Genomic DNA, 18,554 nt, shown 5'->3' on the forward strand with positions numbered 1-18,554 from the left:
TGAATTTCTATTTCACTTTACCTTGAGAATTGAGTTGTCTTGGCGGGTATTTTTTGTGTCATAGCCTTCAAGGATGCAGCATCGAACTGTGGAACCAGAGCCTGCAAATTCTGCAATGTTCAGATCAGCAAAACCTAACTGGAAAAAAGAACACAACCCGATTAGAGGATCCAACAGAACATTCAGGGTGGAAAGGTGAACAAAAATTGAGAAAACAATTGTGGCCATGCATGATTCTCTTCTATATTGTTCTTTTTCGATATGACTACACTCAAGTTAGTAACTTTAAATCCTTACATCTTCCTTGCGGGTTTTTCTTATCCATTCAGTGCCATTTACAACAAGAGGGGTCATCTTAAGATGGTGGAGTGAGTCTTTGGAGATGTCTTCTTTACAATACTGTGTACAAATTAATCTGCGCTGCCTCAAATTTTCCCTATTTCTGAACATTTCTGATTGTCAGCAAATTAGCTGCAACAGGTTGGCTTTGCTTCCAGAATGATTAATACAAATTATTGCTCTCCCATTAACATCTAATATCATATGAACTATCGTTGAATTCAAAGTATTTGTGCTATTTTGTAAGTTGTGAATGTAATCTTTCATTCTAAAGCATGGGTGTCAAACTCACGTTCATCATGGGCCACATTGTAGTCATAGTTTGTGTCAAAGGGCCGTTCTGACTGTGAAATCAAATCACTTTTAAATATGATTGTCACACATTTACACATTTTGAAATCAGAGGGCACTAAACTGTTCAAAACAGGGTATTGACAACAACAAAATATGTAAAAGTTGAAGACAACTTGAAAATTTGCTATTTTAGTCAGAAACTTGAAATCATAATTCACTGTTTGCGAGCCACATAAAAATCACGTGGCTGGCCGAATCTGGGCCTCGTGCCTTGAGTTTGACACCTGTGGTCTAAAGCAATAATCAAGAAAATGGCTACACTCTTCTAATATATTTGGTGGGGAATGCATTCTGATTTTTGTGATTACTATTAATTGTTTTCTGTTCTTTAGAGCAAAATTTTCATTGGTTTCTTCTTTTTATTATTATTATAATTGTAAGTACACATTTCTGCTTTTTATGCTGTATTGATTTGTATACAATTAACAATTTGTTCTTTGTACAACTGCAGGAGACATGACTTACTGAAACAATTTTTAAAAGCTCTTCATTGAGTTAGAATTAAGACAAATTAATACAAACAAACAACATCTAAATTAAAAACACAAAGGACTTGCAACTGACAATCTCTTCACTGTGTTTGGTCGCACAGTTGCAACCTCTACTTTTTCTTTATTTGCGCCATTGTGGGATAATGGGTGCACTCTACAGCAGGGGTTGTCAAACATTTTGGAGTCAGGGATCCCTTTTCGAAAGCACATTTTTAGCTTTAGCTTTGCTGGCTTCATTCTCGTTAGCAAGCAATTGTAGACACAAAATGCATTTTGAAAAATTTTAAAATTTAATTTTAAATACATCTTTTTTTAATATATTAAACTGGTTGAATTGATTGCTTTATTGAAGAGCCATTCACAATTTAATATAAAATAAAATGAAACAAACAAAAACCCCACTTTGAGAACCACTGCTCTACAGCACTGAGACTGCGGAAGCATATAAGCACTTGAATACTTGAATATGTTATTTACGACATACTACTGTATATTACTACTGTGTCTATACTTGGAAACTATGTTACCTTTGAGAAGGCCTTTCCTCCTTTAAGCTCCTGCAAAGATGAATATAAATAATTTCAATAATAAGCACAGCTTAAAAATGTAGTAAGGGTCAGTCAAACAAAACACAATGGACAGCCATGCTATATGTTTCACCTGGATGACATATTTCTGCAGTAGATAAAACCAAATTAAAACAATAACAGACTTGAGAGTTAAATTGGTGATATTGAATGTTGTTTAGAACAACAACAAAAATGGTATTATGGCAGTACTGTGTCACATGAGACTACACCCACATGGATTGTTGTTTTGCGGTACCCAGGGTTTTTTATTGTTAAGTGCCTTTTTCATTGTGGGACTTGAACTGATGTGACGATCCTGTGGGCCCACTCTGCAGTCAGTCTTGAGCGCTATGCCGGCTGTCTGCCTGTAGCATGTTACCCATTTTGATGTCCCATGGTTGATGTTGTATATAAAGAGCAAGGCGATATTTTTTTTTAAACAGAAATTAGGTGGTACAGATACTGCATAAATAATACAAATACAAATACAGAGTAATTCAACATTTTTCACCTGTATTTTTTTTCTAGTGACACTGGCATTTACAGTACAACAAGGACTGAGAAATTTAGAGAAATGGCCCAAGCAAACTTTGTGGAACTAATCTGGAGGCATGCAACTCGCTGTAAATATAGAATCACACAACATTGCAAAAAGCAAGCACGTGACAGTCTAGTGAAATATTATGTCAGTCGCCTCATAACATGAAATAATGTTTTTAAACTAAAATTCAAATGTCAAATGTGAGATAGACATAGGGAATCAAACCAAAATAATATCAGTCATAAAAGTCGTGCCTATTCTTTTGGAAGGGAAGACATTAGCGTCGATTAAAGGCACTATTGCCTAAGGTTTTGCCTTTTTTTTTTTTTTTATGGGGCCACAGCTCAAGCCAGTCCTCATTGCTTTAATCTCACTTCTTTCTGTATTCATATTCATAGCTTAATATTTCAGGGACATCTTGGAAACTGAAACTTACCTTGCGTACTGAGATTCTACAGATGCAGGGTTCCAATATGCCAGTGACAGGATTAGCGCTCATTTTACACACAAAGGAGAATTTCTTCCCCCATTGGACACAGTTCTGCTGTACCTCTTTCCTAGAGACACACACGCACACAGATAAGATCGAATGCTTGACAAAACATATTGCGAAACAAATAATACACATTTCATATTCTGTTTTGAAGGTTACTGCACAATATTACTGTACCTGTGCATATTGTATTAGTTAGACACAATGAAGGCAACATCATTTGTGTAGGTGTTGTGGATTATTAGAAACACATTCTGTTGGGTTTATTTTTACGACTGATGTCATGGTATTACAGTTCATATGAACCGAACAACAACAACAACAAAATAACTAGAATAGGTCATTTTTGGAATTTGCCAGTTAATGGTGCAAATTGTAGTCTCATGGAATGTGGCCCTCCTCCTGAGCTGCAAACATATTTTTCAAACTAAACTAATATATATGAGAGGCAGGAGAGGAACCTAACCAATGCCCCAAACTGAAGCAAGGAAAACGAATGCAATAAGAGGTCACTGGTTTGCAAAAGTCACATCACACACATCCACAAGACATCAGCATGCTGGTTTTTCCCAGCTTGGTGGTGAACCCTGATGTTACTTCTCCCAGTCGAGCTTATGTTGGAGGACATGAGAAGCGTCCACATGAGGCAACCTCCAGATCTCTTTATGAGCAGCACTTTACAGTAATTACACAACACATTAAGTGCAGACTCAGATCTTTGCTTTCTTGAAAGACAGCTCAAATGAAAATGTAGAGTATGGTACTTCTTCTACTATGACAATAAGTGAGATTTACCTCTGAAAACATGACTACCATTGCTGGCCCTATCGTGTCAAGGGTAGTTTGCATCGTTATTTTTAGCGATAAACCAAATAGACTTTCAATGTGGTTAATTTAGACCCTGGGTAAAATTTTGACCCAACTCAGGCTTTTAGATGTTTTTGATATCAAAGGAAAGGCATACAAAAACCACCAGGAAGCTAAAATATTGCATAGATTGTCAAAACATATCAACTTTCAATATGCCTTCCTGCTGACCCTTCTAAATGCTTGCAAACAGGAGGTCAAGAGGTACACCCAGCAGATATCAAATTTAGTTTAACCCGGATTATTGCATTAGTCCTTTCAAACGGCAACTCGCGAACGAGGTACAATAGAATTTTTTGCTGCCTCGAAGCGTTTTATTTCATGTAGCACATAACATTATATCTTATATATATTGAATTGCTGTGAACGTTTTATTTCCTCACGAAATGAAAATTCATCGAAACGAAACAGTCTTGGATATATATATATATATATATATATATATATATATATATATATATATATATATATATATATATATATATATATATATATATGTGTGTGTGTGTGTGTGTGTGTGTATGTACACACACACACACACATACTATATGTGTAGCTGATGCCACTCAACATTTTGAGGGGTTGAAATGATGTTGGGTGATAAAAAAACCCAGGTTAGTGAAAAATGCTGTACACATGTGATTCTACAGTGCTGTATTTACTTACCCCTTCATGTTTGTGTTTTTTGCATGATGATAATTTGCAAAGGTTTCATTTCATCAATGCAATATTAATATCACAATGAAACAACACAAGGCAGCTCGGTGGCACGTCTGCCTCACAGTTTAGTCTCAAGTTCAATTTCAGCTCACTCGGGCTCTCCTGTGTGGATTTTACATGTTCTCCAAGAGACCGCGTGAGTTCTCCCTAGGCACCATGGCTTCCTCTTATATTATAAAACATGTGTGCTGGTATTGGTAAAGTGTATTTGACACTCCAAATTTCCCTTAGGTGTGGTTGTGAGTGTGAATAGTTGTTCGTCTCTGTGTGCCCTGCAATTGGCTGACAGTCCAGGGCGTCCCGTAAACGGCTGGGTGAGGCACCAGCAAGCCAGCGACCCCAGTGATAAGCAGCTATAGAAAATGGATGGATGGATGGATGGATGGATCGATGAAACAACAAAGTTTATACAAAATGCAATTTCTCAATGATGTGAAGAAGTAATTGCCCCTTGAATCTTATAGCGAGTTATGCCAATTTTGACAGCAATAAATGAAATCAAACATTTAACAGAGTTGGGTCTTTCACACTGCTGTGCAGGAACTTTTGACCACTCTTTCCTGAATTGTTTCAACTGTGCTATACTAGAGAATTTTATAGCATGAACTGCCGAAGATCACACCACGGCATCTTAATTGGATTTAAATCCGGACTTTGGCGTGACTTCTACAAAATCTTAATTTTGTGCTATTTGAATGATACTATGTTGGACTTGCTGGTGTGTTTCAGATCATTGTGATGCTCCATAATCCAAGAGGAATTTATAAGAGCAAACTGATGGCCGGATGTTCTCCTTTAGGAACTTCTGGTAAACAGCAGACTTGAGTTTTACATCGATTGTCCTGGCCCTGAGGAAGCAAAGCAACTTTAGACCATCACACTGCAACCACCATGCTTTACTGTTGGCATCACATTTTTTTTTTAATCAAATCCATTTTTACACAAATGACGGTCTGAAAACCATTCGCAAAGTTTCAGTTTTGACTCTTCAGTCCACAGAATGTTTATTCAAAAAAATCATCAAGCTGCTTTTTGGCAAGTGTAAGATGAGCTTTTGCGTTTTTCATGTGTTGGATTTGATTCAGCAGTGGATTTGACATGGGAGCCCTCCCAAGGATGCCATTTTTGGCCAGCAACTTTCTCATAGTCGATTCGTGAATATTGACGATAAATGAGGTTTTGCTAACTTTTTTGTGACCTCCTGGATGAGTCACTGTTGCATTTTTGGAGTCATCTCTGTTGGTGGACCACTCGTGGGAAGGTTTGCCACTCCTAGTTTTCTCCATTTGTGGATGATAGTCGGTGGCTCGTTGGAACCTTTGTAATCTTTTGCAGACTATAAGATTTCTATCACTTCTTTTCTAATTTCTTCTGGAAATTCTTTGGATCATGGCATGATGCATTTATTCTTGGGATTTGTAACCTAACTTTACTTTGTCTAAAAGAATCTATTCAAATGATTTCTTGATTCAACAAAGGTGGTGGCAATAACGTTAGGGCGCCGCCTGTGAAATTGAACTTTGTTTTCTCAAAAATTTCGCAATTGTTTCATGATTTAACAAAAGGGGGAGTTTTGTACATTTCAGAAAGGATCGGATGGGTTGGTATTTTCCCTCCTTGGTATATAAAATAATAATTTAGAAACGGATTTTTATATATCCTTGGGTTGTCTCCGTGTGTTGTTTAAGTTAGTTCGATAAAATGAAACCTTTGCGAGGTATAAATATGCAAAAAACAGAAATCAGGAAGAGGGAAATACTTTACAGCACAAAATTTCTTTCTTCTTTGGTAATAAAGCTCAAGTGGTTATGGCTATAAACAGGTTGCCACTTTATTGATAAAATATTTCAGGCCCAATTAAATAATTTGCCCATATTTTTCCATCCATTCATTTTTTTTTATGCTGCCTTTTATTCTTCAACGTTTGAGTGCAATCAAGATTTAAATGATCAATTACAAGCACAATTTTGCAACTACAATTGAGAGGCCAGAGACAAAAGAGGAAAAACAAAACAAAAGTATTTTCAGACTGTGACTCAAACCTAGACAATTTTGCAGCTACAACTGAGAGGTCACAGATAAAAGAGGAAAAACAAAGCAAAGGGATTGTCAGACTGTGACTCAAACCCTGCCTGGTGCTCTAAATAGTGTACGTACTACCTGTTTCTATTTAATTCTATGATCATCTTAGACTAAGACATCAAGAGACAACCTCGTTCCCCAAAAATTCCATGGTACACACCAAGAGTAATACCCGTCGCAACATATTTATCTAAAACAGACACTAGGAAGATTTGTTCAATTTTTCATCCTGGAAAAAAACAGACGCACGATGCTGCATGATGAAGCATGCTATCTAATTTTTTTTTTCTTTTGGAGTTGTCATCATTGCTCAATATATTTACAATTAACTTATACTGTCTTTAACGTAAAATGTTGCCTCCTTTGTGTACATGAGAGGTAATGCCTTAAATACTTGCAACATTAACGCAATCAGAGGGACTTTTGCTTTTAGTCAGCATTGGCTCAGTTAGACAAAGAACGGTCCAACAGGTTCTGCAACATTTTTTTGAACCACGCGCCATTTAACACAACACTGTTGTACAGCAGGTAGCGACATGAAAATCTACATTGCTGTGTATGTAGTTAAGCATTGTGTAATACAATTTTCAAATCACATTTCATTTCAAAATTGAGAAAAAGCCAGTCATTAATTTAATTTAGTCATTTATTTAACTGATGGGACCTTTAATTAGTTAAACATTTAATTATTTAATGAAACTTTTATTTATTATTGGACGGTACATTCATTTATTGACATGTTACATTTTCAATAAATTTGCTCAGCTTCAGCTCCATGTGGTAATCCCTCCTCATCCAATTACATTCTCAATAAATTTGCTCAGCTTCAACTCCATGTGGTTAATCCTTCCTCATCCAAGCACATATTATTTTGGTATGGAAGATCAAGCAACCCTCCGCCCCCGAACTTGCCGAAGAGACCGAACTTGCAAGTTGTCTTAACAAAAAAAAAAAAAAAAAAAAAGAAAAGAAAAAGTTCCCAATCTGTTTTGGACAGTTTTTACCGGCCTCTGATTTCAAAACTAGGTGAGTGTGTGACACTTAAAATGTATTCCTGCACTGACAAAATATAACTTCAATGTGGCCCATGATAAAAATCAATTTGACACCCCTGTGGTAGATGAACAGATTTACGGTAGTTTTCATCGCCTCTGAATACTTGCAGCTTCTGCTTTAATGCTGGCGTCTCCCTGCCTGGCCGTCGGCATCCTCCTCCGCTCCTCTGCCACAACATGCTACCGGCAGCTGCTCTGAGTGTTGTTGGTGGATTATTCACTTTCACAGGGAACAGCCTCTTGGCCAAATCTGCCATTGCCTCCTCCAGCGTATCATAGATTTTTACTCCCTCATCGTAGAATACCTGCAAGCGGGCCAGGTAACGGGTGTGGAATTGTAGATCCTTCTCTTTAAGGAGCCGTCGTGTTTCGGTGTATTCCTTCCGCATGGCCATATTCTTCGGTGGGTATTCGTGATCAACGGTTTATTTTGTTATCGTTCCACGTCAGCTTTTATTTTTTTTCGCCATGCCTGCCAGAGCACTACTTCTTTGATCGTGAAAGACAAGAACTTTACAACCAGCGATCGGGAACGAGTGCTCGTCCGCGGAGAAGATGCCATGGACCTGTGTGCTCTCTATATCTGCAAGTAGGTTGAGTCAGAAAAGTCACGGTTGTCTTGGATTAATTTCTCCACAAAATGGATCACTGATTGTGATCCCGATTCCGGGAGTTTTCTCTCCTCGATTGCACTTCCAAAGAGATCATTTTAGACTGGAGCTTCATCAGTAGGTAAATGACTAGTTAGTGTAAAGCACTTTGAGTACCCAAGATAGAAAAGTGCTATATAAGTGAAAGTCCATTTACCATTTATCATCCATACGCACCCACCTGCATTCCACTGTGGGATCTACATGCCCCATACAAGAACTCAATGTAGAAGGTGAAAGGTTGCCATTTTCTGCCCCCACCTGTGGCAGGACTGGCGCGAGGCCTCAAGTACTTTCCCACTCTCTTTCTAGATTAAATCAATTGTTTCACTATGTCGTAGTATGTGCGATCTTTCAACAAAAACGAGCACGCTAAGATCTAGTTTGACGCAAGAAGTTTGTCTAAGTTCTTTTAACTTCTTCCGCAAAGATCTGCAAAGTAGAACAGAAAAGTAGACCAGGCGTGAGTTTGTCTTGCCTATTCCGCTGTACCCCACATTCGGGCTTTTCCTGTCAGATGATTGATGATGAAAATCACCTTGGTATGTTCGGCGAACATTTTCGAGGTTGAAGAGAGAACGGCAAAGAACTGTTTATTAAGAATGCCTCGCAAGAATCAGGATTATCCTTCTGCAATTCCTTCTGTGGGTTCAGTGCATTCAAGAGACAATTGTTGAAGAGCTTGAGTGACAGGTATGGCTCCCTGTGCTTGGGCTGAAACTTGGGCTTGCGCATATTTCACTTATTCCTCTAATCTTTGAGACGGTTCCTCCATTCTCCTTTCGAGAATCTGAAAACGGTGATCCTCCATAGTGAACAAGAGAAATGCTGGATCCAAAGTGGTCAGAAGATACTGTCACGGGGTGGTATTCCAGGATCCAAGAGCAACTTAAGCAAGTAACTGTTTTTCACAATGTATTGACAAAACAAAGCAGGACTAAGCTGTACTAGCCAGGAGATTACAAGTTATCTTCTGACAAAGTTTAACAACAGAGAGTCAACTTATATACTAAACAAGATAAAGGCTTAAAGCTCATTATGACTTGCATTCCTAAATGTGTCATGACTGGACATGGTGGCGTAAGGAGGTGTAGGATGTGGGAAAGGTGGAACCAAAAAAATGCTGGCTGAGAGGGATGAGGCTCAATAAATTGCTAGTTTAATACAAAAACATAAACTGGGAGAACAGGAACCAAAACATGCAAAGTACAACCTAAATGCTGGACACAAACTCAACTTACGGGGGGCTACAAGGAACGGGAGGCAACACGGGAATGATGCTTGTCCGGGAAGTGCGACAGCAAGACAGCGAGGGAAGACATACAATGACCCGACAAGAACTGAATGCCAACTGGGCACTTAAATAGACTACACACAACGAGAAGACATGACACAGCTGGGGAGAGACAAAAGGCAGGGGAAGTTGATTGGATGACAAGGAGGGCAGGTATACAGTCAGGTGGAAACAAATCATACTAACAAGGCTCGATGCAAGGGAAACCAAATGAGCAGGACAAGAACTAAAAAGAAACCCACAGTTTGGGAATAACAAAATTCCATCAAAACAGAAAACCCAACCCGAAATCACAACAGATACATGACAAAATTACTTTGAACATTAATGATAACCGACATAAAATCCTTAATACACTTTGTGACAGTGTCATATTTACTGCACCAAATGGCAGTAGTCACCTCTCAAACATAATTTTTCAGACAATACAGCAATGTTATTTTATAATGTCTCTGTTGCATATAATCATAACAGAGTAGGGCTGCATGATTAATCGAATTTTAATTGCGATCACGATATTAGCTACCAAGATTAATTAAGATAAAAAGGGCCGCAGTCCTGCCTGATCATTTGAATTAGGTGTGCCGGGGAAAGAAACCTGGAAAACATGCAGGACAGCGGCCCTCGAGTACCGAGTTTGGAGACCCCTGATAAAGCTTAAGAAATGGCAATCGAGCAAATCCTGCAAGAATGACCGCAGCTTGGTTTTCGCTTGATGCGCCCCGTGAGTTCTATGCGGCTGCATGCGTCAAAATGACTTCTTTTCGGCAGCCACACCACTTCATGCGTTGTCCATGCAAATTTTCCGCAACGCATACCTTCTTGGAATTTGCTTATCACGTGGAAGCGCCGGGCAGAAAACATGTCGGACGAACTATTGCTTAATGGTGTTCGCCGGTGAATACCGGCAAGTACACACAAAAAAAAAGAAAAAGCTTGGAAGAATTTCGATCATTTGAATTTACTGGGCAGCGAGACTCCATGTGTCTTCTTTCACGCATCAAGAGTGGGACGCGATGACAACGGTGAAGTTGGTTTCACTGGCGCGCTCCGTAGATATCGGGATGCAATTCCACCCTAAAAGCCTTGAGATGACAATGTTTACCACATGTTTGCATGTCAAAAGCCTCTGCTTTTCTCACCCCCTAGTATACCAACTGTCAAGCGTGAACCATTTTGGAAAATCCGATTGGCAAAATTTCAAAGACATTGGGTTTGAAATGACCAAAATTGACATTTTGACTGCTATGCTCACTTCGAGTGATTCTGGTACTTTTGTAGTTTTTTTTCTTGCAAAAAATACTTTAAGGCTGTTTTCGGCGTTCTAGCTCTGTTGTAGGATATGCTTGGTTCTAAGTAGGCTTCATTTTTTTCAATGGTTAGCACTCAGCAAGTTTTTGCCATAATTATTATTTACTTTATTTATTTTAGTTTATTATTACTATTTTTAAGTATCAAGCCTTGTTTATACAGTATATACAACTTGTTTTAAACAAAAGTGCAATAAATAGACATGTTTGACCGAACATGATGATATTGCCCAAAATAATCGGGATTATTATTTTGGCCATAATCGTGCAGCCCAATAACAGAGGTGAAAAATAAAAGCAATAACATCACGGCTCATGAATGTAACCAGATGCCATCAGCTTAATTTATTGTGCTCACGTTTTTGCCATCAATGTCCATCATTTATGTTTTAATGTTGTTCCATCTCAAATTATGGTTTCAGCCCAAGAAAATACATCTGCTTTTATTTATCTCTTTATCTTTTCATTAAATAATTCCATCAAATAGTTGAGTGATAGACACATTTTTTTCATAACTCCATCAAATAATCTAGTAATCAACCCAAATTATCTTATTATATTTTATTTTTTAAAATAATTTATAAAGGTTGAAAATGAGTTGAAATGAGAGGGTATAAATACTTATTGTTTACCATCTTTCACGTGTACAAACATGAGCAAAATGTGCCTATGACAAAGAAATTGCGATTAGCATTAGTTCTCTAGTGATTACAGTTTAAGGTTAATAAACACTAACTACCATTTAGTTCACACCTAGACAACGGTATATCTACTTTTCACATGTAATGGTGTCTTTAAAGTCACTTGCAGATGATGCTTCAACAATATTCGCTCAGTATAACTCAGAGTGAAACTGCCCGCTAGCGACAAGCTACTTCCTGTTAGTCTTCTTCCTCAGCCGCTGCTTCTTCTTGACGCTCAGACTAGGCACATTTTTGTGCGTGACAATGTATTCTGAATGTTCATACTGGAATTATTTACCAACACCTTTTGTTTACAACAAAAATGTTTAGATTCACTCCACTCTCATCGCTACTGTACTCTCATAATTACAAGTCTGTTGCAAACAGACAACGCATAACGACAACATCTGTTGCTAGCGCGATCACTATTTATCCATTTATTTATTGCATCTCATGTATTGTGTTGGTCCTGGGAGATGATGAGGATTTTGTCCTTCCTGTGTGTATAACCCAAGTGCTTTCTGCGAAGTTCACAACTTTCTTTCCTTTCTATTTGTAACCTAATATCGCCTTGAATGAAAGCCCACTAACTACTTAATCATTACTGTATGTGTTTTTAAGCACACAAATAGGAGAGGTCATTTGGCCACTAGGTGGTGCGCCAAGACAACAAATGGAGCCATTTGTTAAGATGGTCTTTGCCTACGGTTGTCCTTTCAGGTTCAGTGACACCATTGTGTTTACTTTGCAATAGTTTAATATTATTTTATCTTTGTCACTGTTTAAATCCATTTTTTTTGGGGGGGTGGGGGGGTGACCAACATCGCAACACTAAATTTGTCTGGAAGAGTTCTGTGCAGAAAATGGTGGCGCAAACATTGTTACATTGACGTTGGTCCACCAATTTTTAATATAGCCGACTATTAACATTTCTTCCCCCCAGCGCTAATGCCTATGGTTACATGGTTACTTCTATTCATTTGTACAGTAGTTGGTTAGTTTGTTAAGACTGAAAGCAGTGCAAACAGAACATTGCAGATATTCATCTGCCAAATAGTTCAAGAAACATTTAATTCTATAAAAAAATTTCTGATTTGGGACATGTAAATTCTCCACAAAGTGCTTTTCTTCCAGCATTGTTTAAGTGTGTCCGGAGTCTCTTGCAGTGTGAAATATATCAAGATTTGAGTCACCAGGTAAATACTGATAAACTAATGTACTAGTTGAGCAAACTAAACTTAAACAAACCAAACTCATTGGTCTAAACAAGGGGTGACTAACTCATTTTAGCACAGGGACCACATGGAGGAAAATATTCTCAAGTTGTCCGGACTGGTAAAGTCATGGTAAATAACTTAAAAAATATTAGCGTCAATTATATTTAGATTTATGCTTTGCACGCCGGCCTGGTCCCAGTTCCTAGCGAATAGCAGCGGTCAACTCTAACTATATGGTTGAAAAAAAAAAAAAAAAGAGGATCTTTTGGATCCCCTATAAATCCCAATATACAGTACTATTTTTACTTAATTAGCATTAAATGAATAGAAATGTACCGTATTTTCCGCACTATAAGGCCCATCCAAAAGCCTGCTTTTTTTTTAAAAGCTGACGCCTTATAATCCAGGTGCGCCTTATATATGGATCAAATCATGTGCTGACTGCATAAACTATAATTTATGCCTAAAAAATCCACCTGCTTTTTTTTTAAAAGCTGACGCCTTATAATCCAGGTGCGCCTTATATATGGATCAAATCATGTGCTGACTGCATAAACTATAATTTATGCCTAAAAAATCCAGATCAAACCGACCTGGCCCGAGGGTATTAAAGCCGACACGGCCCAGCGCGATTAATTAACTTGATTTGCAGGCCCAACACGATTTTTTTTTTTTTTTGAGGACTCAAGAATGTGTGGCCCCACACTCATGTTTGTCGTTTAAATTTCCCTGACTTTCGTTTATTCATAACTTCTTTGTGCTCCATATCGAAATAGCAGGTCAAAAATATTTAATGCATGCCGAGGAAAACATTAAAAAGACAGTGCCTCCACGCCTTCACCCGCGCTTGGCTCCAAACTCAAACCGTTGCATGTTTGTCATTTAAAACTCCCTGACTTTTGTTTATTCGTAACTTCTTTTTGCTCCATAGTAAAAGTGGGTCAAAAATATATAAGGCACGCCGAGGACAACATTAAAAAGACAGCGGCTCCACGCCTTCACCCGCGCTTGGCTCAAAACTCAAACCGTTGCATGTTTGTCATTTAAAATTCTCTGACTTTCGTTTATTCGTAACTTCTTTGTAAGTAATAGCGGGTCAAAAATATATATAATATATAATGCACGCCGAGGAAAAAATTAAAAAATTAAAAAGACAGCGGCGCCAGCCACCCGCGCTTGGTTCCTAACTCATACTGTTGCATGTTTATCGTTTAAATTTCCCTGACTTTCGTTGATTCCTAACTTCTTTGTGCTCCATATCGTAACAGCGGTTCAAAAAAATCTAATGCACGCTGAGGAAAAAATTAAAAAGACAGCGGCGCCAGCCTTCACCCGCGCTTGGCTCCAAACTCATACCGTTGCATGTTTGGCGTTTAAATTACCCTGACTTTCGTTTATTCGTAACTTCTTTGTGCTCCATAGAAATAGCAGGTCAAAAATATTGATGCATGCAGAGGAAAAAATTAAAAAGACACCAGCACCACGCCTTCACCCGCGCTTGGCTCCAAACTCAAACCGTTGAATGTTTGTCACTTAAAATTCCCTGACTTTCGTTTATTCATAACTTCTTTGTGCTCCATAGTAATAGCGGGTCAAAAATATATAATGCACGAAATTAAACACAAAATGCACAAAATTAAAAAGACAGCGGCGCCACGCCTTCACCCGCGCTTTGCTCCAAACTCACACAGTTGCATGTTTTTCGTTTAAATTTCCCTGACTTTCATTTATTCCTAACTTCTTTGTGCTCCATAGAAATAACGGGTTGAAAATATTTAATGCATGCAGAGGAAAAAATGAAAAGAAAGCGGCGCCACACCTTCACCCGCGTTTGGCTCCAAACTCACACCGTTGCATGTTTGTCGTTTAAATTTCCCTGACTTTTGTTTATTCCTAACTTCTTTGTGCTCCATAGAAATAGTGGGTTGAAAATATTTAATGCATGCAGAAGAAAAAATTAAAGGCACCGGCGCCACGCCTTCACCCGTGCTTGGCTCCAAACTCATACCGTTGCATGTTTGTTGTTTAAATTTCCCTGACTTTTGTTTATTCGTAACTTCTTTGTGCTCCATAACGAAATAGCTGGTCTAAAATATATAATGCATGCCGAGGGGAAAATTAAAGGATTGCGGCGCTGCGTTCACAAGTGCATGGCTTGATCTGGATCTATTCTGCGCTCTGCGGCTGCTGTTTAGTATTTAAATAGCAATTACCAATAACGCATTCTTTGTTTTATCTGATTTTCTTTAATAAAAAATATTTCTTAGTATAACATCCATACAGCATCCATATACAATATCCATATTGTATGAATAAAGTTTATATTCTATTAATAAAGGTTGATGACTTTGCTGATTGTTTTTTATACATTCCCTTTAGTAAAGCACCATCTAGTGGCTGCATAACGCCACTCTATCTAGTGGATGCATAATGCAACCCCAGCCAGTACTATGGTTTCAACTCTATGTGCGCCTTATAATCCGGTGCGCCTTATACATGACATTTTTTTTTTAGAAACTCGGCCATTCATTGATGTGCACCTTATAATCCGGTGCGCCTTATAGTGCGGAAAATACAGTCCTCTTATCCTTTTCCATGTGTTAAAAAATACATATTTTCTATAGAACACATAATAATATTAACTTAAAATACATTTATACAAACACACGCACACACACGCGTACACCCTACCCCCCCCACACACACACTGAAAAACAAATTTCCAGAAGAAGGAAAATGCCACAATCAAAACATGTGGTTGTACAACTTCTTTATAAAAAGTGCAAATGAGTTGCAAAGAATATTAAACAGAGTAAAATGGTACCCACGTAATGACATGACAGAAGAATTTGAAAACTCATGAAGGGATCATATCACGTCAAATACGAAAGCGCTGTGTGCTACTGTAAGTGCTGAGCTGGTATTTGCTGTACTTCTCCAAGTACAAGCCGACCTCGCTTATAAGTCAAACCCCCTTTTTTACTTGAATTTGTGTGAATTTTTACAAAAACTTATTAACAAATCTATACAAATGCTGAAACTAATGTTGGCAACAATAACATTATTTGAAGTTTCAATGCTTTACTTTTTGATACAGCTGAATATGAATGTCGAAAAGCCCTCAAAGTCATCATGACTATCTGACATGCCAAATAGCGCCTCCCTTTTGACTCCCAGATGTGCTCTTCTTCCTGCTTGTCATTTGTGTAAACATTCTTGTTACTCTTCCACGGATAGTCATCTTCGGACTCGTCCAATTTGTTTAAAATGGAAGTCTTTGGAGATGATTTGCTCATCTTCTTACTTGGGATGTTCTTTACCCAGGTGTTAGATCAGAGCGTGGAAGGCTGCCCTTTGCTATTTCTCTCCCCACCTGCCGACACCCATGCACACGTTTAAGAGCTGAAGGAGACAAGTCAAGCCGCTTTTCCTTTTCATAATGCGTCAAATCCCGCTGAATATAAAAGATCCACATAGCCTCGATATTGACAACAAAGATGGCCATTAGGTGATGCTTGACAAATGTGCATTTTTGCCAAGTTCTGTGCAAACACTCTAAAACGGATGCATACTATTTTGAATTTGAGGTATACAGTATGTAATAATCTTAAGCCTTGCAAATGGCATTATCGTATTTTCCACTTGAATGTGGATGACACCAAGCTCAACCACAAATTGAAGACCCTTGGTTCTTTCGCAGCTTTAATTGCCTTTATAATTGATAAAGTGTGAGTGTGTGGTGAAAACTGAAATCCCAAGCAAAGAGTTGCGACTCGATGAAAATATATCTTAATATCGATACTCACATAAGTTAACTATAATATATATAATAATAATAAAACGTATGGCATTCCTGCCTAATAATTCACCCCGGATGGCGTTGGATAGCGCACCATGCCGTTTGATGGGCGGCCATCTGCCTTTTTGCATGCAATCAAAACCAGAAACGGAAATAGGTCATCAGTAAAACCAGAAGTACTTTTAACGATCAAACGTTTCTTTTACACACAATTAAAACAATAATCATCCTTACTAAAACGTATTAATCATTTTTAACATGATAGGAACTATTTTCTTAGCATTATTTGAAAAATAAACATTTTGTTAAATCAGCCTTAGGGGCAACATAGACATTTTTTGCATATGAATTAATGTTAATCTGACACAGGTATGTGGAAAAAATTGGTCTGTTTTGAGTTATGCAGTCGATCCCCCTAATATGGGGGTTGATAATGAAGAAGAAAAAAAAAAAACAACATGTACTCAGAGAAATACGATAAATACATTTAAAAAGAGGTACAAGACTGATTGTTTGTAATACATTATGGACCAAAGCCGAATGTCTGGTAATGGCCCAGATGGCGATCCCCACACATTGTAAATTTCTTTGGAGCGAACGAAGGATTTTAGCTGCACGGAGCAGCAGCATGCCAAAGCTAGATGCTAATGCTTAAGTGGTATTGACAGTGGCAGTCCGTGCATTTAACACTTAGGCCTTCAATGACTAAACCCCTCATGCGCACATACACAGGCTTTTTTTCAGATCATTTAAACGCCAAAAAACCCGTATCAGCAATTAAAGCTTATCATTATATGTGCCCAAACTTAGAATAAGCCATAATAATTTCAAATTATTTGTCCATGAAGTTTTATGAAGTCCACCATGAGCAGGCAAGCTTTAACAAGATTGTACGCTAAACTGTAAATGGCAATTTAATATAAGTGTTGCGTCTGGGCATGGTGAGTTGGATGGAGGAAGGAATGGGACCCAAAAAATGCAGGAAAACAGAGAAATATTTGCTCAAAAAGGAAGTTTTAACAAGGAAATGAGGGAGAACCGAACGGGAGCAAAACTGGATGGGCAAAGTATCATCAGGCAGGTGAACGGAATCAAACTAAAGAGAATGCAGACAATAAAGGCAGACGCAAGTGGAACAGAAACATGAACAAAACCCCACAACAACAAAAGCAAACCAAACATGACAATTGAATATGAACTACATAAAATGACAAAAATATAATAACTCACTCATAACGGCTGTCTTGAAGTTATTTCAGTACAAAATCCATTATTCTTTTTCTTTTCATGACTTACTTGTAGAGTTTGTGTTCGCGTTTCATTTCCAATAATAAATCCTTTTGTATTGACATGTACGCCAACGCTGAAAGTCGCGTCTGTCCAATTTCCGTTTTGCTCTTCTTCAGCCATTGTGGGTTAGAAAAAAAAAAGCAGCCGTGTGTCTGGCTTTGATGTATGCTCACATTAGCTGGTTGAGCAACATGTTTTTTTTCTTTTATTTTTTTAAATAACTTTATTTAACTATTTCCACCGTTACACAATGTAGCTCAACATAGCACCGCCTTCCTGTAGTGAGCATCCACTTACATCACGTTCTACGTGAGGCCTCTAGATGGCGATCTTATGACTCTATTGGCTATTGCAGCTGTCTAACAAAATATGGGCCCTTACACAATACGTTATTGCACACTGCATAGAAGCCTTCTACTTGTTCAAGCAAATGACCGAGCGCCTCCCAGCTAGGCATACATGGTCTGCCTGGAAGTCTGCCTGGCAACACCCATTAGCTGAATTCTAATTCGCTAAAAACTCTACACTAAAATGGCAGCACTTGTAGGAGTGAAACCATATGAATATAATATGACACGAAAAGAACAGAATATGGAGAATATTTATAAAACATATATATTTTTCGTAAAAATAAATTTAAAATGAAATTGACTTTTTTTTAATAGTCATTATAACCATTATGGTTTATTATAGTTACAGTATAATAATTTCAGGTTATATTAGGCCAGCAGAGAAGGCCTTGCCGGCCCTGACGGCTCACCACTGGGTATTGCACTTATATAGCACTTTTCTACATGTGC

The 18,554-nt window shown here is 38.1% G+C and overlaps 1 protein-coding gene across 2 annotated transcripts in view; it reads right to left on the bottom strand.

The window, feature by feature from the left end:
- eeig1b (estrogen-induced osteoclastogenesis regulator 1b) overlaps nucleotides 1-18,554 on the bottom strand; it is a 29,586-nt gene that overhangs the window by 8,660 nt on the left and 2,372 nt on the right. The window contains exons 1-4 of one of the 2 annotated variants that reach the window (XM_088435624.1): nucleotides 17,761-18,507; nucleotides 2,731-2,851; nucleotides 1,712-1,741; nucleotides 22-138 (exon numbers count right to left, since the gene is read on the bottom strand). In XM_088435624.1, coding sequence (XP_088291750.1) covers nucleotides 22-138; nucleotides 1,712-1,741; nucleotides 2,731-2,851; nucleotides 17,761-17,816 — 324 coding nt within the window. In that variant the 5' untranslated portion in view covers nucleotides 17,817-18,507. Of the gene's footprint in view, nucleotides 1-21; nucleotides 139-1,711; nucleotides 1,742-2,730; nucleotides 2,852-17,760; nucleotides 18,508-18,554 lie in introns of those variants that run through there. The other variant, XM_088435623.1, reaches the window with a different exon arrangement.

This window comes from Hippichthys cyanospilos, chromosome 15 (genome assembly GCF_059441005.1).
Source record: "Hippichthys cyanospilos isolate Australia breed blue-spotted pipefish chromosome 15, RoL_Hcya_1.0, whole genome shotgun sequence".
Classification (NCBI taxonomy): domain Eukaryota; kingdom Metazoa; phylum Chordata; class Actinopteri; order Syngnathiformes; family Syngnathidae; genus Hippichthys; species Hippichthys cyanospilos.